General features: G+C 42.9%; 1 protein-coding gene across 2 annotated transcripts; it reads right to left on the bottom strand.

Annotated features, from left to right (window-relative positions):
* Positions 1-243: 243 nt before the first annotated feature.
* Positions 244-20,736, bottom strand: LOC124027726 (DDB1- and CUL4-associated factor 12-like). Of its 2 annotated transcripts, XM_046340087.1 has the most exons (10): positions 20,274-20,735; positions 9,575-9,865; positions 9,101-9,376; positions 8,919-8,979; positions 8,602-8,795; positions 8,408-8,473; positions 5,932-6,094; positions 5,810-5,821; positions 4,931-5,109; positions 244-2,578 (listed from the first exon to the last, which is right to left on the bottom strand). In XM_046340087.1, the coding sequence occupies exons 1-10, from the start codon at positions 20,334-20,336 to the stop codon at positions 2,420-2,422; spliced, it is 1,464 nt and encodes a 487-aa protein (XP_046196043.1). In that variant the 5' UTR covers positions 20,337-20,735; the 3' UTR covers positions 244-2,419. The 2 variants fall into 2 exon arrangements, with proteins under 2 accessions (XP_046196043.1, XP_046196044.1); XM_046340088.1 differs by lacking the exon at positions 5,810-5,821 and having other exon boundaries at positions 20,274-20,736.
* Positions 20,737-25,822: the final 5,086 nt, after the last annotated feature.

Genomic DNA, 25,822 nt, shown 5'->3' with positions numbered 1-25,822 from the left:
GGGTCATTGATATTCACAGCAAGCCATAAAGGGTCGTTGATATAAGTAAAAGTTTTAGAGTATAGCCAGGGTCACCTATGATGTCTATTAATAATGTATCAGTAATTTGTCAGTAACACAGAAACCCTGTCCGTACAATGAATTTAACTTTGTAAGTACTGTAGGGCTACAATATCACCCAATGAGCAATTTGAGTAAGTCCAGCACAAATATAATGAAATAAACCACACACAAACAGCAATATGAAATAAGAGAAATATTACATTTTTAATTTATCATTATTTTCATTTTAAAGATTTATAGGTTGGTTTCGGCTGTTGTTGACATCATACAATATCCCCAGGTTCAGTAATTTCTAAAAACATTCATGAGGTGTGTAAAGGTATAAAATAGGTCACCACCAAAGTAAAGACAGGGGTCAGTTCACACACTTCCTGGAACATATACATAAAAAGGTATGCATTTGTCCCTATGCATTTCACACATACACATTTATAAAATACACTTTAAAAGTGGTTATTTGTTCAACTTATGGTCGTAATTGGGTCTCTTTTTGTTCTCGCATTATCATGAAAACTCTCAAAGTTCCAAAAAGCAAAACTATGTCAGCCTACAAGTCTTTCACAGAAAGACTATAGAAAGGCAAAAGTCACTCAAATATACCCTGCCTTTGCACACAAGGAAAAGAGCAGCTACACTCATCCCTTGATAGAAAAAAAGAAGTGACAAAAACAATGGTGCACCCAGATGTATTCAACTCCAACCCCTTCCCCCTACATCCTATGTGCTTGTCCAGGGATGTATTCATTCAGACCATGACTGTAGCAAACCGTTTTGCATGGAAACCGTTTACTCCAAACGAAAATCCTTTCCAATGAAAACAAGAGTTTCTATTGGACCAATTCAGGTAAGTCTCTCCCTGCTTCATTCTGCTTGCTTCTGTTGGCTTCTAGTGAATACACCTTAGATCTGTTAATATTGGTAAAGTCTTGGCAAAATGGCAACAATGCCATCTGGCTATCAGAGGGCATTGATGGAGCAGTCACCATATTGCTTACACCTATTAAATTCTCTCAAATCTACACAAGTGCCTAGGAGGAAAGGGCAAGGGTCTCATTTGGGATTCAGGCGCTTAAGGTCAGCACTGTCTGCAGGTTTTCATCCTCGTTTTTATATCAGCAGCTGGTTTAGAACATGGAAACCATTGGGTTATGTCACAAAGCAGGATCAAAGAGTTAGCAAGATAATGTTTCAAAAATGTCCTCAAACAACTCCATATTTCCTAGTTCAAAAACCAAGAGGGTGTTGAATTTGAAAGGGTCCAAGTAAGGGATAATCCACAACATCAACAGCCATGTATGAATGTTTATCCAAGTTAGCTAGCTGACTTAATGATAATGCTTTGTGATATACACAACCACTGACATGAATGGACCAGTAACTGGGAAGAAAGAGAACCAGCAGACACTGCGTTCCGCACGGCCCCGATGTTGAATGCCCTGGCCGTAAACCATAACTAAGGGTGATAGTGAAAGGGGGAAAATAAATTATAATAAAGATAGTAGTAATATCAACAAGTGTATGTTTATGTCAAATCACACAGTCAGAATCAAAATAAAATAAGGATTCTTCAGGATTATTATTCATTGCAGAATACCTATGGCATTTAGCATCTACAGTCATCACTCCTTTACATCATCGGTCAGGGAAAAACAAAAAAACAAGTGGATGCCGCTGTCTGATTGTTGTACTCATCCTCTGCTTCTTCTCACCTTGTGTCTGTTTGGGTAGTTTTTCCATCGCTACGGCTCTTATTGGTTGCCATGGCACAGGGTGGTACGCTACCAACCAATGACCATGTCCTTTTTCAGTTTCTTAGAAAAGTTTAACTATACTCCTGTTCCTTCTTTCAGAACATTGTCTCTTATGTTCCCCCCATCCTCAATATTTTATATTGCCATCAGTTTCGGAGAGAGAGAAGGGGAACAGTAAGGAGTGTGTCTCCAATGTCCGCACAAGGAAACGGTCTATGCCAGTATGACATACTCCCAAAAACAGACAAAAAAATTGTAATAAAACGTTAAACTTTCATTTGAGTTTTTCAAAAGCAGACCTCTCAGCTCATTACAACATCACTGGTTAATCATCTATATAAAAAAACAGGGAGCAGAGATGAAAGAACTGAATATAAACAGGGCAAAGTGCAAGGGAGGATGGAGGGATGCAACAAGGTGCTGTTGACGAGATACACATTGGCAATATGGAAGCCGTGATAAGAAAAGAGGGGGTCCAAGATCATGCTCCTGAGTCCACTAAGGAGGGACACCAGTGAGTGAAACGCTAAAAGGAGGAAGAGGAGAGAGGGGGGCTGGGTAGTGGGGTAAGGAGAGAATAGCGGAGGAGAATAGAGAAGGGAAGGCTAGCTCCAGAGGGCTGCGTAGTTGCCGTGAAGGCCTGAGCACAGCGGTCCGCCGGCCACAAACAGCTTGGTGCCGGAGTCGTCGTAGCAGTGTGTGTACACGGCGTTGGGAAACGAGTTGATGTCCGAGAAGTAGCTCCTCCAGGTCTCATCATGATTCTGAGGGAGAACGAGATAAACAGGTGTGAGGGGAGGGGATGACATCAATGTTTCCCCTATATGCATTTAAATTGTGGCCTCCACTGGGGGGGGATGGAGGGGGATATATTTCCAGGATGGTAAAAAGTTTTCCAGTGTAAACTTCAACCAGATATAAAGCATGTAGAAAAATTATAACGGAGCAATATTTTTTTTTTTAAAGATCCTTTTTTGAGACTGCTGCTGAAAACAAGGGTGAAAGAACACTGAGTGGGAAATGGTTCTTGTCGTCTTGTGCTAGCATCTTGTCAAGGCAGGTCCAAGATAGATTACAAACACATGAGGTCAGGAGTCACTGAATCACAGTTTCTTTTAGTGTACCCTAAAGTCAGCTGTTCATAAATATGTTCCGTGTCATGATAGTATTGTCAAGTCACAATCTAGAAATGCTGGAGTAACCAGTATTTCATGCCATTCTTACAACAGCATTAAGGAGATGCACTTTATATACAAAAGTGTGTGCACACTTTCAGCCACACCAGTTGCTGACAGGTGTATAAAATCAAGCACACAGTCATGCAATCTCCATAGACAAACATTAGCAGTAGATGGCCTTACAGAAGAGCTCAGTGACCTTTCATGTTTCAGCATGACAATGTTCATACAGAAATGGCTAGTGGAGATCAATGTGAAAGAACTTGACTGGCCTGCACAGAGCCCTGACCTCAACCTCATTGAACATCTTTGGGATGAATTGGAACGCCGACTGCGAGCCATGCCTAATCACCCAACATCAGTTCCCGACCTCAAGAATGCATTTGTGGCTGAATGGATGAAAGTCCCTGCAGCAATGTTCCAACATCTAGTGGAAAGCCTTCCCAGAATTGTGGAGGCTGTTATAGACCAACTCCATATTAATACCCATGATTTTGGAATGAGATTTGTGAAGAGCAGGCGTCCACATACGTTTGGTCATGTAGTGTACTACAAACAGACCTTCACAGGCTGCTCCTCCCAATCCATGCAGAGGCAGGTATTCACACAGGGTTAATGAACTGGGGACACCTGAACCAGCAGATCTACTAAACTGTGAAAATGTGGATATAACATCAGAGAGGGGAGAGATATTCACAGATCTCTCAGCCATCAATAGCAGTGAGAACGTTAAACAAAAAATGTACACTGGGGCTACAACACGTTGACCCAAGCACTCCTGTTGACCACTCAAACCCAGTGAATCAAGTGGCTTATGGAGGACAGGTGATTATGACTTTTACTGCCACTCTGTACTTCACATATGGAAAATTACAATTCCATGTGGTGTATCGTGAAGTCAAACCACTCATTGCCCCCTGACAGTATCAGACTGGGCTTAGTTAATCTCCAACCTGAAGTGCATGCAGTCCAGCATGAAGCCCCTGAGCAGACTGAATACCTGTTTGACTGTAGCACAGTGGGTAAGCTACCAGCCATTTACCACATGCGGCTGGATGACTGTTTACCCCACAGTGTGGGCTCCCAGAAGCATGCCACTCGCCATGAAGATACTACTGCACTGTTGGAGCTAGGAACACAAGCATTTTGCTACACACGCAATAACAACTGGTAAAAATATGTACATTTGATTTGAAGGAAAAAGTGATCAAGGAAATAAACCGAATGGAAGGACAATATCTCATCACGAGAGAAGAGGCCATGGAATTGGTCTCAGTCATGGTGGCTGTAAAGAAAAAGGATAGAAGAGTGAGAATATGCATTGATCCAGTCCATCTCAACAAAGCACTCCTCAGGCCACATCATCCCATGAAAACAGTGGAGCAGGGGATCTCAGACGTGCCTGATGTAAAGCTATTCTTCATGTTGGATGCCAAGTTTTGGTTCTGGCAGAGCACATTTGATGAAGCGTCAAAGCTCACCAACTTCTTGACCCCAGGGGGCAGATATCACTTCCTACGCATGCCCTGTGGAATCTCTACAGGAAGAGAAGTGTTTCAGGAGGTGCATGGAGCAGCTCTTCGCAGAACAACCCTGTCAAAATCCTTATGGTCGACATCCTGGTCAGGAACACGACGAGCCCCTCCGCCAGATCATAGACAGGATAAAAGCTCTTAATCTCAAACTTAATCCAGACAAATTTCACTTCAGGGTCTCAGAGGTCCAGTATGTATACCCAGTATGTTCCCAGAAGAGTGGAGGCTGTATTAGCAGCAAAGGGGGGACCAACTTCATATGAACGCCCATGATTTTGGAATGAGAAGAGCAGGTGTCCACATATTTTGGCCATGTAGCGTAAATATTAATAGCAGGACACTTCAAGTTAAAAGTTCCTGAGATGGGTATACAAAAGGGGAATAATAAATAAAATAATCATACCAGCCAGCCCTTCCCTGTGGTGAGTTTGAGGATGCCCTCTCCTGGGCGCTGCCGGAACCCGCCGGCCGGGCTGGAAGGGTCCTCCAGGAACCTCTGGGCTCTGATGTCATAGAACAGCAGGGAGCCCTGGCCTGTGCCCACAGTCACTATGTGTTCATAGAAACTCACCGAGCGGATGCCTGTGAACGAGCACACACAAACAAGTTCATACCTTGCCTTTAATAGCTTTATAAACGTCTTTAAAAAAGCTGTAATAAATGTATTTCAAAAGTACTGCCTCTGCACTTCATTGTAATGCTGCGTTCAAATGCTACTCGGAAACTCGCATTTCCCAGTTGGTGAAGTCGTAAATACGACATCAGTGTGTCCAAGTGCTTTTGAATTCGGAACAACTCTTCAACCAATGATATTTTAGCTTGTTAGCTAACGTTGCTAATAATAATAATAATTTAGCAAGCTGACTAACGTTGCTAATAATAATAATTTAGCTAGCTGGCTAATGTTGCTAATAATAAATCTAGCTAGCTAACGTTCCTAATAATATTTTAGCTAGCTGGCTAACGTTGACAATATAGCCAAACTAACTACATTATTCACATTAAAATAATGTACAAATAATGTAAATGGATTTGTTTAATCATCTTTTGGTTGAAAAGGACAGTGATGAAACGGCACAACTCGTAAATTCGGGTTTCATTATTTTCTCCCGCCTTTCCAACTTGTAATCCCGACATGGAGGGCCATTCAAGTGAAATTTCAGAGTTGGTAACTCCTATTTCCGATAATTCCGACACCACTTGAAGGCAGCATAAGTGCAGAGCGGGTCTTGGCGAATGTTTGGATTTTGTTTTGCTTCTTGGTGGAATGTGTTTGTAGTACCTCGTGTTGCCTCTGGAAAAATGGAATGAAATGAAAGTTACAGAAAGTTTACAGAATGTATGCTATAGTGTTCTATATACCCTGTGTGTGTCAAACATTGTAGTGTGGTGTCAATTCCTTACCACTTCCCCTCTCCCGAGAGCTGACTGATTTGATGTTGTGAGTGGGCTGCCGGGGGTCTAGGAAGGACACATGGGCCTGAGAGCCCACCGCATACACCGACCAGTCCTGACCGTATGCCAGACATACATTCTCCTTGCAGTGAGGCAGCTTTGTGGACAGCAGCTATGAACAACAGATACACAGGCTTGTTAGACAGGGATAGACATGTACAGTACCAGTCAAAAGTTCACACACCGGGGCCTCCCGAGTGGTGCAGCGGTCTAAGACACTGAATCGCAGTGCTAGCTGCGTCACTACAGATCCTGGTTCAATCCCAGGCGGTGTTCCAGCCGACAGCAACCGGGAAACTCAATATGTGCAACTCAATATTAGGAAAGTGTTCCTAATCTTTGGTATACTCAGTGTGTTGTAGGCCACATTTCTAATAATAGCCTATGTAAATAGGCCTACTCTACATGTTGCTGCTTTCATAAGCTTTGTTCAGCTGTAAGTTCTTTTGACTTCTCATAAAAATGTTCCATCTTGATATTGTTTGCTAAATTTCACTTATTGTTCCCTCTAATATTTTCCATTCAAAATAGAGCTGTGATGTAAAGTCAGTCTATAGGCAATTTTCTAATTGTTCCCATTTGAAAGCTGCAATGTTTGGACATGACACTATTAACCTATTTGGGAAATACTCCAAATAAAAACTTGTCTTAATGGTTTTGATAGGCTATCAATAGGATTTGGCTTTTGGCCGTTTGGTTGGCAACGGGAAGGAGGGATGCATGCATCCTTTATTTTATAATAGACTAAGCCTTGCCCAACTAAGGTTTGTTCAAACTACTAGTTTGATTTTTCTATCTCGCTATTGTTTGTTCTACCTCAAATTATTTCCTTAGGCCTATCATGTTTTCAGGTTATTCAAAAACACCTTCAAACTTTGAGAGAGCCTAGAACTCAGCTAGATAAATTAATAGTTTAATAATGAAATAGCACGGCGGAAGAAAGACAGCATGCATAAAAAATTAAGTCATATTTATATCAAATGGAGAGAAAATACCAAATGTGGATTTTAAAATAATCAAGACACCAGAGTGTCCTCTATAAAAACTAAAATAGGCTTCAGATGAACTGACATTGAGAGAAAGATAAAAGCATTTGACTGGACATTCTGCGCTGCTTTGGTGAAAATCTTATGTGTCTACATTGTTAAGTTGCATTCTGTAAATTGTTATAACATTTTTAAATACAGTGCATTCGGAAAGTATTCAAACCCCTGGACTTTTCCCACATTTTGTTAAGTTACAGACTTATTCTAATATTGATCAAAAATGGGGGTTTCACCAAAGGGATGGTGCCTAGGTTCCTCCAGACATGATGCTTGGCATTCAGGCCAAAGAGTCCAATCTTGGTTTCATCAGACCACACATGGCCTTTAGATGCCTTTTGGCAAACACCAAGCAGGCTGTCATGTGCCTTTTTACTGAGGCTTCCATCTGGCCACTACCAAACATGTCTGATTGTTGGAGTGCTGCAGAGATGGTTGTCCTTCTGAAAGGTTCTCCCATCTACACAGAAGAACTCTGGAGCTCTGTCAGAGTAACCATCGGGTTCTTGGTCACCTCCCCAACCAAGGCTCCAACCAAGGCTCTTCTCCCCCGATTGCTCAGTTTGGGCTTTCAGACAACTCTAGGATGTCTTGGTGGTTCCGAACTTCTTCCAGTTAAGAATGGAGGCCACTGTGTTCTGGTATCTTTCCCAGATCTGTGCCTCCACTGATTTCTTAGACCTCATGGCTTGGTTTTTGCTTTGACATGCACTGTCAACTGTGGGACCTTATATAGACAGGTATGTTTCTTTCAAAATCATGTCCAAACAATTGAATTTACCACAGGTATACTCCAATCAAGTTGAACAAACATTTCAAGGATGATCAATGGAAATAGGATGTACTGGAGCTCAAATTCAAGTCTTATAACAAAGGGACTGAACAACTATGTGCGCTAGGGTTTGGCGATGTTACAATGGTATCAGATATCGAAGACGATTGACAGCCATCGTCGATTTCAAATAGTCTGTAACACGCAGTAAAGAGCTGACCGGGCAGCCCACAGCAGGCCCTGCCAAATGTCCTATTCCTTTGCTTTGGCATGCATAACCTACATTTTGTTACATTACAGCCTTATTCTAAAATGTATTAAATAAATACAAACCCTCATCAATCTGCACACAATACTCTATAATGACAAAATGAAAACATCCTTTAAGAAATTCAAATAAAAAAAACAGAAATGTCTTATTTGCACAATCGTCTTGACCAGAAATGTTTGGTATGCAAGGACATTCAACAAAAATGCAGTACTGTTTAATATTGACTCATGACGACACCAGCCAAGTCTTCATAATCTCCAATGTCCCCAAACAAGTACACAGTCACTGAACCAAACAAGCATTGCTATGCAAAGCGTAAACAGATATACTCAAACAGACCTTGCTCAAGTTTTGCTCTGCCTTCCAAAGGTGGAAATAGCCATCCAGGGACACTGCACCAAGCTCCTGAGAGAAGGCAAAACAAGACAGTGTGTAGGTCCCCGTAAATACAGGGCTATAGTACAACACAGATTTTTACTAGAGAACACAGGCTGTGGTTTGTCTCAGAGGTCTAGGAGGGAGGTATGTCTGACCTTGTGGTTGTTGTTGAAGGCCAGGGCACGCACTTTGCAGTTGTAGGGGTTGGTGTATTCCTTGGGGATGTCCTCCAGGGCACGGTGGGAGATGTGGGAGTAGCAGGGGACCCCCTCTTCGTCCTGCTGTCTCATGGAGTGGCTCAGAACCACCTCAGACACCTCCCACAGCCCCATTGAACCGTCCCGGGACCCTGAAGAACAGCAGCACATTGATTGGTTGGGTGATTTTATACAGAGACAATATTACACACATAAAAAACTATCGCAGATGAACAATAGTGTGAAGGTCTTCCTATGGCTTAGCAGTGTGTCACCTGACACAGCCATTCTGTCGCTGATCCACGCAATGGAGAAGATCCAATCTTTATGGCCATCCTGAAAAACAGAACTTGTTTCAATGTATGATCAGGCTTGCTTAGGCTGTCTCAGCCACCAGTGCTGTCCCACTTTGTGTAGCTCAGTACCAACACACCAAGAAGAGAGGGGAACCACTCACGTCCCCCACGCAGACGGGATCCAGGGTAGGAAGCCGGTAGACGGCCAGGCTGTTAGGGTTGTCTCCGCCGGTGGCCAACAGAGTGCCGGAGGGGTTAAGCTCGATGGCGTGGATCCCACAGCCTTGCTGGTCCAGCCCAGACACTGAGCCACTACCAGGGAGGAAGGGGGCCCCTATTGTACCCGCAACCCCCCCGGGGGCCCCTCCTCCGCCGTGTCGGTCCCTCAGCATTGGGATGCGGGTGATCTGCCCTGTCAGAACATCTGCCACAAATAGCTGGGGAGAGGAAGAAAGAAATCTGGTAAGAGAAAAAGTTAAATGGTCTGGATTCATTGGGGGGGGGGGGGTCGCATTTTTTTTGGTTCATAATAGGTCAGTTCAAGGTTTTCCAGTTAACAGCAAATGTTTATACACTTTTTTTCCATTTTGAAAGAAGAAAGCAGAGTAGAGTAAAACAAGAGGCCAAAGTCTCACCGTATTGCACTTGGTTCCACACACCACCTGGCGGTGGTTGAGCCACTGGGAGGCAAACACCTTGTTGAGGCGGCCAAGGGAGAACTCCCGCTCCTTGAGGATGCCTGGGAGGCGGCCAGCAGCAAAGCCCCGCAGACTACGCTGGAGCCGCCACTCATGCTGCTGCTGCGGCCGAAACTCTCGGCCCCGGAGCGCACACACCACCGAGCACTGACTACGCCACCACTGTTGAGCGTGCCGGGATGAGGAGGACACACGCGTCCGCTTGCTCGCCGACTGGCACCAGGCCACCTGACGGAGGAGAGAAAAAGAGAGGAGAAAGGTTAGTACAAGGTTTAAATTACATGAACAGCATCAAGTCAATCAAGAACACTGACTATTTAGAACAAGGTCATTCCAAGTGAATATGGAACAAAATTTGCATTACATTTGCTATGCTCCTGCAATTCAATAAACAAAGTTGTATTTTAGGCTAGAGAACGTATCTTCGACAGTTTGACTTTATGTGCATGTGTCTGTGTCGCTTCACAGTCCCTGCTGTTCCATATGGTGTATTTTTATCTGTTTTTTAAATCTGATTCTACTGCTTGCATCAGTTACCTGATGAGGAATAGAGTTCCACATAACCATGGCTCTATGTAGTACTGTGCGACTCCCATAGTCTGTTCTTGACTAGGGGATTGTGAAGAGACCTTTGGTGGCATTTCTTGTGTGATATGCATGCGTGTCCGAGCTACGTGCTAGTAGTTTAAACAGACACCTCGGTACATTCAGCATGTCTACACTTCTTACAAAAACAACTAGTGAGGAAGTCAATCTCTGCTTCAATTTGAGCCATGAGAGGTTTATATGCATATCATTAATGTTAGCTCTGCGTGTTCATTTAAGGGCCAGACGTGGTGCCCTGTTCTGACCCAATTGTAATTCCTTCTGTGGCACTTGACCACACAACTGAACAGGAGTCCAGGTGTGACAAATATATAGCATGTAGGACCTGCCTTGCGGTTGTTAAAAAGACTAAGAAACAATTTATTATGGAGAGACTTCTCCCCATCTTAGTTACTGTTGTATCAACATGCTTTGAGCATGACAGTTAACAATCCAGGATTACCACATTTATTATAATTCGTTTAGGTTTAGGATTTAGTGAATGATTTGTCCCAAATACAATGCTTTTATTTTTTAGAAATAGTTAGGACTAACTTATTCTTTCCACCCATTCTGAAACTAACTGCAGCTTTTTGCTAGGTGTTGCAGAGATTTCACTCGCTGTAGTAGCTGATGTGTATAGTGTTGAGTCAGCCACATTCATAAACACACTTTACTCAAAGCCAGTGGCATGTCGTTAGTAAAGATTGAAAAAAGTAAGGGGCCTAGACAGCTGCCCTGAGGAATTCCTGATTCTACCTGGATTATGTTGGAGGCTTCCATTAAAGAACACCCTCTGTGTACTGTTAGACAGTTAACTATTTATCCACAATATAGCAGGGGGTATAAAGCCATAACACATATGTTTTTCCATCAGCAGATTATTGATCATAATGTCAAAAGCCGCATTAAATCATGCCTAAATTTGCTAATCTTGCCAATAAAAAAAATATATTAAAAGTAATTGGCAATATCAGTGGGTTTTGATGAATGGCCCATCTAATTTAATGAATGACAGAGCTGAGTTTGCCCTTTTGCCCAATATTTCATTTAAAGTGCTCCAAAGCTTTTACTATCATTCATCTTTGTTTCATAGAATAGTTCATTATTTCTATTCACCTTAGTCATATACTGCAAATTGAGAAATTATGTTTGCCAATCGGTTGTGCTGCCAGACTTATTTGCCATTCATTTTGCCTCATCCCTCTCAACCATACAATTTTTCAATTGCTCATCAATAGTCATTTCTTAAATGGGTGCATGCTTATTAGTAACTGGAATAAGAAATGTAATAAATATGTCAAGTGCAGTGTCTGCTTGCTCCTCATTACACACTACAGACCAACAAATATGAATTATATCAAAAAACAAACGAATCACTACAAAACTTCTATGACCTCAAACAATATATACTGGAACTTTTATACCTTTCTGTTGATATCACGTGTGGTCCTCCCACTACAACTCGCCAGGAAAGCATGCAGTTTATTAGGCTACAGATTAAATAAGTTATCATCACAGAGTGGTGAAAGTGCAAGGTGATGAGCTTGATGCTCCTTTCCAATAAATATCGAGGGACTTATTCTGGTGACGTCGGTGCTTGGCTGCCTTTTGACAAATAAACAATCTTGCTCTTTTTAATCTCATTTAACATTACATTACATTTAAGTCATTTAGCAGACGCTCTTATCCAGAGCGACTTACAAATTGGTGCATTCACCTTATGACATCCAGTGGAACAACCACTTTACGATAGTGCATCTAAATATTTTAAGGGGGGGGAGGGAGGGGGGGTGAGAAGGATTACTTTATCCTATCCTAGGTATTCCTTAAAGAGGTGGGGTTTCAGGTGTCTCCTCATGTAGGCTATACAAGCGCTCTAGTCAACAGTGTGCCGATACAGTACCTCATCTGCGTGCTTTCAGCTAGAGCACACGTGCCAATACCAGAGGGGACACATGCTATATAAAGCTTCTTTTTTTTTTTTTTACATCAGTAGAGTTAAAAATGCAATGGAAACCCATTGAATTTGTATTTTTTATTCAGTAGATGGGATTTGAACCTCAAAAGGTATTTTTATGTGCACTATGTCATCACGCACTGCCGTTTAGAAATTCCCGGAGTTCTAAATTGAGCAGCTGCTGAAAAATGAGCTCCTGTATTTATTGAGATTTAAATGTTTTTTTAGAGTGAAGTACATCGAAAAAATCAAGAGAAAACTGCAAGACTCAATAGAAGACAAAACAAGGAACAAACTAAACAAGACAGGCTTTTGAAAAATTAACTATTTTTTTCATAAAATTGTACAGTTATCTTAGCTAGGTGAATTGCTAGCAGAATTGTTTACTTGTTGCTAAGCAGTTGCTAGGGACTCTCCTGGAAGAAGCTAGCTAGCTTACAAAGAATAACAACAAAAAATATCTAGTTAACAGAAGAAAGGAAGACAAAATAAGGACAAAAGAAGGACAGAAGAAAAAGGAAAAGAAAGAGGACAACAAAGTGAAACAGTCAGCACTTCTATTGCAACTTCGTATTTCGTCGTCCTAACGTAGTCTACACTGCTATCTGCCCAGCAGCTAGCCAGCTAGCAAACGTCCACCGTCTACCGAATAGCAGCACTGTAGAAACTATTACACTCAACTGAACGACTTGATTAGTGTAGTGTTAGCTAGCTACATAGTTGTCTTTGCTGTCTTCGTATCCAAGATAATTGTGTAGTTTAGAGCGTGTAGTCTTAGAGTGATTATCTTAATTTACCGAGGTTAGCTAGCCAGCTATTTGTCGTCCTTAACGTAGGAGACACTGCTAGCTAGCCAACAGCTAGCCAACGTCTACTGAATAGAACTTCCGCACTCAACAAACCGGTCGCATTCCGCTTCGCTCCACAGGTAGTATCACATTTTTCATTTCATTTCATTACAGCACAACGGTTTGATTTGTTTGATCGTAGCTAGCTACATAGCTAGCTACATAGCCGTCTGTGTATCAAAGATAATTGTGTAGTCTAGAGCGATTTTCTAGGTTAGCTAGCCAGCTATTGTCGTTCTTTTAACGCAACGTAACGTAATCAACACTGCTAGCTAGCCAGCTAGCCCCCGAATAGCAGCACTGTAGAAACTACTACACTCAACGGAACGACTTGATTAGTGTAGTGTCAACAACGCAGCCACTGTCAGCTAGCCTACAAAGTCAACAACGCAGCCACTGCCAGCTAGCCTACTTCAGCAGTACTGTATCATTTTTAATAATTTTAGTCAATAAGATTCTTGCTACGTAAGCTTAACTTTCTGAACATTCGAGACGTGTAGTCCACTTGTCATTCCAATCTCCTTGCATTAGCGTAGCCTCTTCTGTAGCCTGTCAACTATGTGTCTGTCTATCCCTGTTCTCTCCTCTCTGCACAGACCATACAAACGCTCCACACCGCGTGGCCGCTGCCACCCTAATCTGGTGGTCCCAGCGCGCACGACCCACGTGGAGTTCCAGGTCTCCGGTAGCCTCTGGAACTGCCGATCTGCAGCCAACAAGGCAGAGTTCATCTCAGCCTATGCCTCCCTCCAGTCCCTCGACTTCTTGGCACTGACAGAAACATGGATCACCACAGATAACACTGCTACTCCTACTGCTCTCTCTTCGTCCGCCCATGTGTTCTCGCACACCCCGAGAGCTTCTGGTCAGCGGGGTGGTGGCATAGGGATCCTTATCTCTCCCATGTGGTCATTCTCTCTTTCTCCCCTTACCCATCTGTCTATCGCCTCCTTTGAATTTCATGCTGTCACAGTTACCAGCCCTTTCAAGCTTAACATCCTTATCATTTATCGCCCTCCAGGTCCCCTCGGAGAGTTCATCAATGAGCTTGATGCCTTGATAAGCTCCTTTCCTGAGGACGGCTCACCTCTCACAGTTCTGGGCGACTTTAACCTCCCCACGTCTACCTTTGACTCATTCCTCTCTGCCTCCTTCTTTCCACTCCTCTCCTCTTTTGACCTCACCCTCTCACCTTCCCCCCTACTCACAAGGCAGGCAATACGCTCGACCTCATCTTTACTAGATGCTGTTCTTCCACTAACCTCATTGCAACTCCCCTCCAAGTCTCCGACCACTACCTTGTATCCTTTTCCCTCTCGCTCTCATCCAACACTTCCCACACTGCCCCTACTCGGATGGTATCGCGCCGTCCCAACCTTCGCTCTCTCTCCCCCGCTACTCTCTCCTCTTCCATCCTATCATCTCTTCCCTCTGCTCAAACCTTCTCCAACCTATCTCCTGATTCTGCCTCCTCAACCCTCCTCTCCTCCCTTTCTGCATCCTTTGACTCTCTATGTCCCCTATCTTCCAGGCCGGCTCGGTCCTCCCCTCCCGCTCCGTGGCTTGACGACTCAATGCGAGCTCACAGAACAGGGCTCCGGAAGGCCGAGCGGAAATGGAGGAAAACTCGCCTCCCTGCGGACCTGGCATCCTTTCACTCCCTCCTCTCTACATTTTCCTCCTCCGTCTCTGCTGCTAAAGCCACTTTCTACCACTCTAAATTCCAAGCATCTGCCTCTAACCCTAGGAAGCTCTTTGCCACATTCTCCTCCCTCCTGAATCCTCCCCCCCCACCTCCCTCTCTGCAGATGACTTCGTCAACCATTTTGAAAAGAAGATCGACGACATCCGATCCTCGTTTGCTAAGTCAAACAACACCGCTGGTTCTGCTCACACTGCCCTACCCTGTGCTCTGACCTCTTTCTCCCCTCTCTCTCCAGATGAAATCTCGCGTCTTGTGACGGCCGGCCGCCCAACAACCTGCCCGCTCGACCCTATCCCCTCCTCTCTTCTCCAGACCATTTCCGGAGACCTTCTCCCTTACCTCACCTCGCTCATCAACTTATCCCTGACCGCTGGCTACGTCCCTTCCGTCTTCAAGAGAGCGAGAGTTGCACCCCTTCTGAAAAAACCTACACTCGATCCCTCCGATGTCAACAACTACAGACCAGTATCCCTTCTTTCTTTTCTCTCCAAAACTCTTGAACGTGCCGTCCTTGGTCAGCTCTCCCGCCATCTCTCTCAGAATGACCTTCTTGATCCAAATCAGTCAGGTTTCAAGACTAGTCATTCAACAGACTGCTCTTCTCTGTATCACGGAGGCGCTCCGCACCGCTAAAGCTAACTCTCTCTCCTCTGCTCTCATCCTTCTAGACCTATCGGCTGCCTTCGATACTGTGAACCATCAGATCCTCCTCTCCACCCTCTCCGAGTTGGGCATCTCCGGCGCGGCCCACGCTTGGATTGCATCCTACCTGACAGGTCGCTCCTACCAGGTGGCGTGGCGAGAATCTGTCTCCTCACCACGCGCTCTCACCACTGGTGTCCCCCAGGGCTCTGTTCTAGGCCCTCTCCTATTCTCGCTATACACCAAGTCACTTGGCTCTGTCATAACCTCACATGGTCTCTCCTATCATTGCTATGCAGACGACACACAATTAATCTTCTCCTTTCCCCCTTCTGATGACCAGGTGGCGAATCGCATCTCTGCATGTCTGGCAGACATATCAGTGTGGATGACGGATCACCACCTCAAGCTGAACTTCGGCAAGACGGAGCTGCTCTTCCTCCCGGGGAAGGACTGCCCGTTCCATGATCTCGCCATCACGGTTGACAACTCCATTGTGTCCTCCTCCCAGAGTGCTAAGAACCTTGGCGTGATCCTGGACAACAAACTGTCGTTCTCAACTAACATCAAGGCGGTGGCCCGTTCCTGTAGGTTCATGCTCTACAACATCCGCAGAGTACGACCCTGCCTCACACAGGAAGCGGCGCAGGTCCTAATCCAGGCACTTGTCATCTCCCGTCTGGATTACTGCAACTCGCTGTTGGCTGGGCTCCCTGCCTGTGCCATTAAACCCCTACAACTCATCCAGAACGCCGCAGCCCGTCTAGTGTTCAACCTTCCCAAGTTCTCTCACGTCACCCCGCTCCTCCGCTCTCTCCACTGGCTTCCAGTTGAAGCTCGCATCCGCTACAAGACCATGGTGCTTGCCTACGGAGCTGTGAGGGGAACGGCACCTCAGTACCTCCAGGCTCTGATCAGGCCCTACACCCAAATAAGGGCACTGCGTTCATCCACCTCTGGCCTGCTCGCCTCCCTACCACTGAGGAAGTACAGTTCCCGCTCAGCTCAGTCAAAACTGTTCGCTGCTCTGGCTCCCCAATGGTGGAACAAACTCCCTCACGACGCCAGGACAGCGGAGTCAATCACCACCTTCCGGAGACACCTGAAACCCCACCTCTTTAAGGAATACCTAGGATAGGATAAAGTAATCCTTCTCACCCCCTCCCCCCTTAAAATATTTAGATGCACTATTGTAAAGTGGTTGTTCCACTGGATGTCATAAGGTGAATGCACCAATTTGTAAGTCGCTCTGGATAAGAGCGTCTGCTAAATGACTTAAATGTAAAATGTAATGTAAATGTTTACCTGCAACAACTATTTAATGGAAACATCTCTGGTGGGAAACTGCGCATGTTGATTTGATGCAGATTTGAGAATATTTGCATGAAAATCTGTCACCAATTGGATGGAAACCTAGCTATTGAGAAGTTAACCTTTCTAACGATACACTTCTTATATCTCAACTCGAATTGTGAGCAGAGCAGACTACAAAAATGTGAGTATCAATGAACATTGATTCTGGGAAATAATTCCTCAGTTTGTCGCACTCGGCATTGCGATACCAATAGAAGCATTTTAGCCAAAGACCGCTATACTTGCTGTTTAGTCTGCGTTTTTAAAATAACCATAAATAACCATAAAGCACAATTATATAAGGAATTGTCAACTCGTTCTCGTTCTGAGAAATAAGGTATGCTACTCGACTTCAACATGGACAGGCTAGCATGCTGTTCAAACAGTTGGAAACGGACAGACGGGTGTGTTCATAACAATTCAACTGTTCTGCCTTGTAAACTAGAAAATAGATCCTAGTTGGCTAAACTTGAAATATAATGATTACCTGGCAACCCACGAGCATGTGGGCTTGTGCTTGAGATATTGTTTATGAGACCTGTGTTAATTAAGCAATAAGGCGGAGTGCCTGGAAACAGCTCTTAGCCATAGTATATCGGCCATATAACACAAACACCCAAGGTGACTTATTGCTATTATGAACTGGTTACCAATGTAAATAGAGCAGTAAAAATTAGGGATGCACGATATATTGGTAAGCATATCGGAATCGGGCGATATTAGCTAAAAATGCCAACATCGGCATCAGCCCGATGTCTAATTCAACGGAGATGTGCAAAACCGATGTCAAAGCTGTATATAACGTAGGTAGATGACGTAATGACAACACAAAAAAAAACTATAGCTCTACACAGCATTCCTAACCTAGCCCACAATGTCTGTGGTGTGGATGTAGCAGTCAACAAGTCAAGCAGTCATTTGAAAGAGTAAGAAAATTTCAGCGACAACTTAATGGTGAAATCCATTAAAGCCAAAATAACGGAATTCATTGCCCTTGAAAATGAACCATTTTCTGTCGTGGAAGATGTTGGCTTTTGCCGACTGGACGAGCACTGGTACACCTTACCAAGTAGGCGCTATTTTTCAGATGCTGCTCTACTGGAGTTACAGCGATGTCAGCCCCATGAGCATTATGAGTCTGATAGCACAGTTGGTCGACTAGGATTTTTGTACTGAGGTAAGCCGTATTGCATGCTCAAGAATGTGCCGGTTCTCATACTGCTGCAGCCATTTCAATGGCATTTGAGAACATCCATTCGAACAACTGACTCGAGAAATAAGCTCAACTGCATCTGCAGCAGGCACCATACCGTGTCGTGACATTGAAATGCCTGCTCAATAAAAATGCCAACAGACCATCAGGTTAAGTCGAAAGAGACTGAAAAAGCGATGAGGTGGCATTCTCTCTGTGCCTCTCTTGTGTCACCACCATGGTCGATGCCAGGTACAAGGACCGCTACTTCGATGCAGACAAGAAACAGAGTTTACGTGAAATGTTAAAGACACAGCTGGACAAGATGGAAACGGACACAGTGACAGCGTGTATGTACCGAGGAAGAGAACACGGAAACTTCACTGCTTGACATGCATGATGAAATCCTGGTTGAGACTAAACAAATGAACAACGAAACAGCACAGCAAGTAAGTGGAATAAATAGGTTTTGATTATGTTTTACTGGTAATGGGGACATAGCTGCAGGCTGCATCACATCCGCTGTGATTGGGAGTCCCATAGTGCGGCGCACAATTGGCTTAGCGTCTTCCGGGTTTGGCCCAGGGTACGCGGTCATTGTAAACAAGAATTTGTTCTTACCCGACTTGCCTAGTTAAATAAAAGGTTACTTAAATATATTTAAGTTTTAAAAAATGCAAATGCCAACAAAATAACTTTTTGGTCATTGTGTGTGTCAACTATTTAACTGTACTAGAATGCTTAAAAGGCCGGTAAAATGAAAAAATATCGTTATCGGTATCGTAACTTTTTGGCAAGGAAAACGTATATTGGCCAAAACTTTAATATCGGTTCATCCCTAGTAAAAAATACACGTTGTCATACCCATGGTATACGGTCTAATATACCACAGCTTTCAGCAACTCAGCATTCAGGGCTTGAACCACACTGTTTATAATTGTCTTTATACCATAGCATTGTTGAATACTTGTTCCTGATTGTCTTGAAGAGTATTTTAGAAGACGGATTATTCCCCTATAAACACACTGTATATTTACAAGGTAGAATTCAATAGCTATAGTTCATTCTTACATGACATTAAGAAAATCGAATTCAACAATGGCAGGCTAGGACAGATGGTTTGGTTAGCAAAACGAGCAAGTCTGTTTGGTTACCTTGACAACTACTGTAGCTATCTATTAAACTTGCTAGCTCCTTCTGGCTCCCAAGTGGTGCAGTCTAAAGCACTGTAGTCACTGCAGTCCTTTGTTCGAATCCAGGCTGCATCACAATTGTCCGTGAGTTTGAGTCCCATAGGGCAGCACACAATTGGCCCAGCGTCGTCTGGGTTTGGCCGTCATCGTAAATAAGAATTTGTTCATAACTGACATGCCTAGTTAAATAGATGTTTAAAAAATTAAATAAAAACAGGTGTCATTCGTGCAGGCCAACTTCTTGGTCGTAAATTCATACTTACATTGTTGTAACATAGGAACTAACAGTGTTATTACTTGGACATTAATGCAGTATGGGCTTTGTATGTGGTCGTGGTACATCAACATGGGAACACGATGCCGGATGTGGCACTGAATTTGGGGGCAATAATTTAACAACTCTTTTTACATACATTTTAATTCACAAAAATGTTTGCCTAACCAACCACATGGATACAGTCTAAAATAAGAACTGAAATTGAGTTTAACGCAACTGCATTCGGTATACAACATATGGCTTAACCACCCTTATCCAGTCGAATAGGACATAACCTAGCTAAAGTTCATATGATTTTACACAGCTCCTGAAATTGTATTCCATTCTCAGAATGATTATTCTATATATTTTTCCATCCATCCCCTACGATCCAATATTACACCCCGTGTTTAGGAAAAAGCATTAGTGGTTGTAGGCCTAGGGCCTAACCAGAAACACTCACACACGTCTAATTTAACTAGCTAACTAAATTAGCTAGCTAACCAGTTAGAGACACGGTTCATGTAATAAAAAAAGACAGGCAAACGACAAAACTTTTAAAATAGAAACATGAACTAACATAAGCTAAGCACATTGGCCAGTGAGCTACCTAACGTTAGTCATGGCATTCTAGCTAGTAACACGGATTGAGTTCCTTAGGAAGCTAACGTTAATGTTACTAATAATTATCTAGTTACTAACGTTACACTTAAAAAAATGGACGTGCTTTTTTTATCTGCGTGGCGTTAGCTATCGAGCTAAATTCGCTACGAATATGTTAGTAGTTAGCTAGCTCAACCAGTCAAGGCAAAGTGGTAACGTTAGCTAGCCAACTAGGCTAACCAAGATTTGCTCGAATGGCTAACGGCAATTGACTGAAACACCAGTCTGTTTCCTCATACCTGTTGTTGTTGGTCCTTGGACTCCCCTGCCTTCCTTTTCCTGCTAACTGTTTTTCTCGCCATAATCTGACACACACAAATCCCTCACCCACATGGAGGCCAAATAATGACGCTAAGTACTGGGTCATATAATGCCGATAAGCTATTTTGTTGTCTTGCTCCGAGTGTAGCAGCGCCCGGCGACGTGGAAGGACGATCACATAAGGGTGAGGTTGACGAGCTAGCTTCCCTTCCACTCCGGCCTCTGAAACTCAAACTCTAGCTACGCGCGTAGATTAGCTTGTAACCTACTAAAATGTGTTTCGGTCGAGGAGCCAAGATATGAGACTCCCCTACAGTACAAATCGATTTTTATATTTTATCCAATTGTTCTTTCTTTACAAATCGCGTCACCAACGGCAACAACATTCTGCCGCGCGCAGCCGCAGTCAAGTTAAACATCAACAAAAACAAGGTCGAACGTGCATGTTTACGATAAAACGTACGCGTTCACGAACCATTTGTCATTGGACGTCATATTTATGCTTCCGAACTGTTTGCTCCAATGATTTATTGAAAAAGCACAATATTTTTTCAATTCAGAGTTCATGCAAACATCAAATGTATGAGACTAACAGATTACATTGATCGTGCCAAAATAAATGTGCATCACATAGAATATATTGTAATATTTCATGGACAGGGAATCCCCCCAAAACACTATAGAGAAGTCACTCTGTAACAGGCTGACAACACCCCTCGCGTCGCGTTCGCGAGCGTTGCAACAAAATTTAGAAATCTATATAATTCAATTATTGCGCCAACGAACATCTAACAATATTCCACTAACCCAAACCAGCTGTGCCCGTGCCCTATCGTGCATAAATGTATTTTGTCCCCCCACCAAACGCAATCACTACACGCAGGTTAAAATATCAAAACAAACTCTGAACCAATTATATTAATTCGGGGACAGGTCAAAAAGCACGAAACATTTATGGCAATTCAGCTAGCTAGTTTGCGCGAACTAATTTGTTATTTTTAGCTAGCTTGCTGTTGCTAGCTAATTTGTCCTGGGATATAAACACTGAGTTGTTATTTTACCTGAAATGCACAAGGTCCTCTACTCTGCCAATTAATCCACACATAAAACGGTTAACTGAATTGTTTCTAGTCATCTCTCCTCCTTCCAGGCTTTTTCTTCTCTTGACTTTATATTGCGGGGAGGCAGGGTAGCCTAGTGGTTAGAGCATTGGACTAGTAACCGAAAGGTTGCAAATTCAAATCCCCGAGCTAACAAGGTACAAATCTATCGTTCTGCCCCTGAACAGGCAGTTAACCCACTGTTCCTAGGCCGTCATTGAAAATAAGAATTTGTTCTTAACTGACTTGCCTAGTAAAATAAAGGTAAAAATTTAAAATTGCGATTGGCAACTTTCATAAATTAGGTGAATTACCGCCACTGACTTCGTTTGTCTTTCAGTTACCCACATGGGTATAACCAATGAGGAGATGGCACGTGGGTACCTGCTTCTATAAACCAATGAAGAGATGGGAGAGGCAGGACTTGCAGTGCGATCTGCTTCAGAAATAGAACTGACTTCTATTTTAGCCCTTGGAAACGCAGACGCTAGTTGGCGCGTGCGAGCAGTGTGGGTGCAATAATTGAATAACATAGATATCGAAATAGATTTTGCAACGCTCGCACACGCGAGCGGTGAAGTCAGCCTGTAAAATAGAAGTCAGTTCTATTTCTAACGCAGATTGCGCTGCAAGTCCTGCCTCTCCCATCTCCTCATTGGTTTAACAGAAGCAGCTACCCATGTACCAGCTCCTCATTGGTCACACCCACGTGCCGGTAATGCACCTGATTTATGAAAGTTGCCAATTACAATATAAAGTCGAGAGTGTTGGTCCCATGTTTTATGAGTTGAAATTAAAGATCCCAGAAATGTTCCATATGTACAAAAAGCTTATTCCTCTCAAATTCTGTGCACAAATTTATTTACGGCCCTGTTAATGAGCATTTCTCATTTACCAAGACAATCCATCCATCTGACAGGTGTGGCATAACAAGAAGCTGATTTAACAGCAAGGCCATTACAAAGGTGCATCTGGTGCTGGGGACAATAAAAGGCCACTCTAAAATGTGTAGTTTTGTCATACAACACAATGCCACAGATGTCTCAAGTTTTGAGGGAGCGTGCAGTTGTCATGCTGACTGCAGGACTGTCCACCAGCGCTGTTGCCATAGAATTGAATGTTCATTTCTCGACCATATGCTGCTTCCAACGTCATTTTAGAGAATTTGGCTGTACGTCCAACCACCCTCACAACCTCAGACCACGTGTAACCATGTCTGTCCAGGACCTCCACATTCGGCTTCTTCACCTGTGGGATCGTCGTATTTCTGTCTGTGGTTAAAACCTCATTCTGATTGGCTGGACCTGGTTCCAAAGTGTGTGGGCCTATTCCCTTTGGATATTCCCTTTGGATATTCCCTTTGGATAGAATGGATAAGTTATTAATTACACTTTTGGAAGATGTATCAATACACCCAGTCACTACAAAGATACAGGCGTCCTTCCTAACTCAGTTGCTGCAAAGTAAGGAAACCGCTCCGGGATTTCACCATGAGGCCAACAACAACGGTGACTTTAAAACAGTTACAGAGTTTAATGGCTGTGATAGGAGAAAACTAAGGATGGATGAAAACATTGTAGTTACTCCACAATCCTAACCTGATTGACAGAGTGAAACGACGTAAGCCTGTACAGAGTGAAAATATTCCAAAACATGCATCCTGTTTGCAATAAGGCACTAACATTAACCTTCAAAGAATGTGGGATAGAAATTGACTTCATGTCCTGAATACAATGTGTTATGTTTGGAGCAAATCCAATACAACACATCACTGAGTCCCACTCTACATATTTTCAAGCATGGTGGTGGCTGCATCATGTTATGGTTATGCTTGTCATCAACAAAGACTAGGAAATCTTTCAGGATAAAATAAAGTGAATAGCACCAAGCACAGACTAAATCTTCAAAGGAAAACCTGGTTCTCTCTGCTTTCCAACAGACACTGGGAGACAAATTCACCTTTTCAGCAGGACTATAACTTAAAACACAAGGCTAAATATACACTGGAGTTGCTTACCAAAACAACATAGAATGTTCCTGAGTGACCTTGTTAAAGTTGATTTAAATTGGCTTGAAAATCTATAGCAAGACTTGAAAATGGCTGACAAGCAGTGATCAACAACGAACTTGACATAGCTTGAACAATTTTTTAAATAATCATTTGCAGACCTACCCAGAAAGACAAAAGGTGTTGAGTCTAACATGTATTGATTGACTCAAAGAGTTCAATACTTATCTAATGAAGATACACTGAGTGTACAAAACATTAAGAACACCTTCCTAATATTGTGTTGAACCCCCCTTTTGCCCTCAGAACAGCCTCAAATCATGGGGGCATGGACTCTACAAGGTGTCAAAAGCATTCCACAGGGATGATGGCCCATGTTGACTCCCACAGTTGTGTCAAGTTGGCTGGATGTCCTTTGGGTGGTGGACCATTCTTGATATACACAGGAAACCGTTAAGAGTAAAAAAAAATAAAAAAGCAGCGTTGCAGTTCTTGACACAAACTGGTGCGTCTGGCACTTACTACCATACCCTGTTTAAAGGCACTTACAGTTTTTATCTTGCCCATTCCTCCTTTGAATGGCACACACACAATCCATGTCTCAATTGTCTCAAGGCTTAAAAATACATATTTAGCCTGTCTCCCCCCCTTCATCTACACTGATTGAAGTTGATTTAAAAAGTAACATCAATAAGGGATCGTAGCTTTCACCTGGATTCACTTGGTCAGTATGTCATGGAAAGAGCAGGTGTTCATAATGTTTTGTACACTTGTTTTTTTTAATGAATTTCTTACAAATGTTAGATTTTTTCCACTTTGACAAAGCATTGTGTAGATCGTTGACAATTTTTTAATTTTTATTAAAAAATCTATTTTAACCCCACCTTGTAACACAACATGTGGAAAAAAAGTCAAGGGGTGTGAATACTTTCTGAAGGCACTGTTTGTGTGCAGCAATGCTTGATTGTGTGTTTGATGTTAACAGACAGGTCTATTTTCTGGGTGACCTGAAAATTGACTGATTAGCTACTATCTGTCCTCTCAAGAGGAAGCTTCTAACTGTGACTAATATATGTAATGTGATCCAGGTTATCGCACAACCAACAAGAGTGCATACCAATAGTGTTAGATGTGAAATCCAGTTGTATTGATCATATCTTCACTAATGCTGCTGAGCTTTGCTCCAAAGAAATATCAGTTCCCACTGGCTGCTGTGACCATAACATTGTGGCAATAACAAGGGAAAGCCAAAGTGCCAAAGGTTTGGCCTAAAGTAATACAGTGGGGAGAACAAGTATTTGATACACTGCCGATCTAGCAGGTTTTCCTACTTACAAAGCATGTAGATGTCTGTAATTGTTATCATAGGTACACTTCAACTGTGAGAGATGGAATCTAAAACAAAAATCCAGAAAATCACATTGTATGATTTTTAAGTAATTAATTTGCACATGTGAGCGGTCTGGTCAGCATGTTAGGCAGAATATGAGTCATTCTGTCAATTAAAGGGATATTTGGTCAATAGAATAAACAATCATGGCATCAAAAGCCTGCAATTTCACATTACCACAGGTATCAACTGATGAAGTGCTCAAAGAGTTCCTGTGCTTACCTGAGGAAAAGTCACCTGGGCTCGATCTCATTGACAAAAAACGACTGACTAGCAGCACCCTATATTGCAGCGCTAATTAAGCTTATTTTTACTCCCATTACTCAAGGGAAAGTTTCCTAAATGAATGGAAGCATGCAAAATTGTGTCCAATTCCAAAAGACAAAAAAAAAAAACTTTTTAGTGTATCAAAAAGTAGCCTACTGTCGTCATTTAGTAAGATTTTGGAAGCAATTGTCAGTAAACATGTATGGGAGTATATAGAACAAATGAAAATGCTCAAAGCCTACCAGCATGCATACCGTACGGATCACTCGACTGCAACAGCTCTGGTTGATTTAACAGATCAATAACTTAGGGCCTGGTTGCATAAAACATCTTCAGTGTATCCCTTAAGGATTTACCTCAAGGAATAATTTCCCCTTACCTAGGGGAATTGTTTAAGGCGGTTGCATAGGGCCACGCAAACGGTTTCCTTAGGTAATGGCATACTTAAGGGGTTTTACAGTAGTTTGAAGCCATGTATGGCAGAAATTGTCTGGTTACCACGATTCACTGTATGAAGGTGATCTCGTCAAATAAAATCACATTTATTTTAGGAGATCACAAAATAGAACTTCTACATTCAAGACAGGATGTTTCTTGGAGTTACTTTTTTCTCAACTAGTTTCTATTACTTTCTAGCATGTCAGGTGAGCTTACATAGTAGGTAGCTTGCAAGCTAGCCAGGTAGCCATGGATTGTGCACATTCCATTGTTTAGCTAAGTAGCTAGCTAGCTATACACCTAGCTTTCTGGTAGATATTTTCC

Source organism: Oncorhynchus gorbuscha, linkage group LG03, assembly GCF_021184085.1.
Source record: "Oncorhynchus gorbuscha isolate QuinsamMale2020 ecotype Even-year linkage group LG03, OgorEven_v1.0, whole genome shotgun sequence".
Taxonomy (NCBI): domain Eukaryota; kingdom Metazoa; phylum Chordata; class Actinopteri; order Salmoniformes; family Salmonidae; genus Oncorhynchus; species Oncorhynchus gorbuscha.
Note: the sequence above shows the minus strand (reverse complement) of the source record. Positions and strands in the feature narration are given on the sequence as shown.

Coding starts and splice junctions, on each gene's coding strand:
- LOC124027726 (XM_046340087.1), bottom strand. CDS start 20,336: ATGGCGAGAAAAACAGTTAGCAGGAAAAGGAAGGCAGGGGAGTCCAAG. Junction 6,095..8,407: donor CAGAGCAAAACTTGAGCAAG/GTCTGTTTGAGT, acceptor TGTTGTTCATAG/CTGCTGTCCACAAAGCTGCC. Junction 2,579..4,930: donor CCACAGGGAAGGGCTGGCTG/GTATGATTATTT, acceptor GTTCTCCCTCAG/AATCATGATGAGACCTGGAG.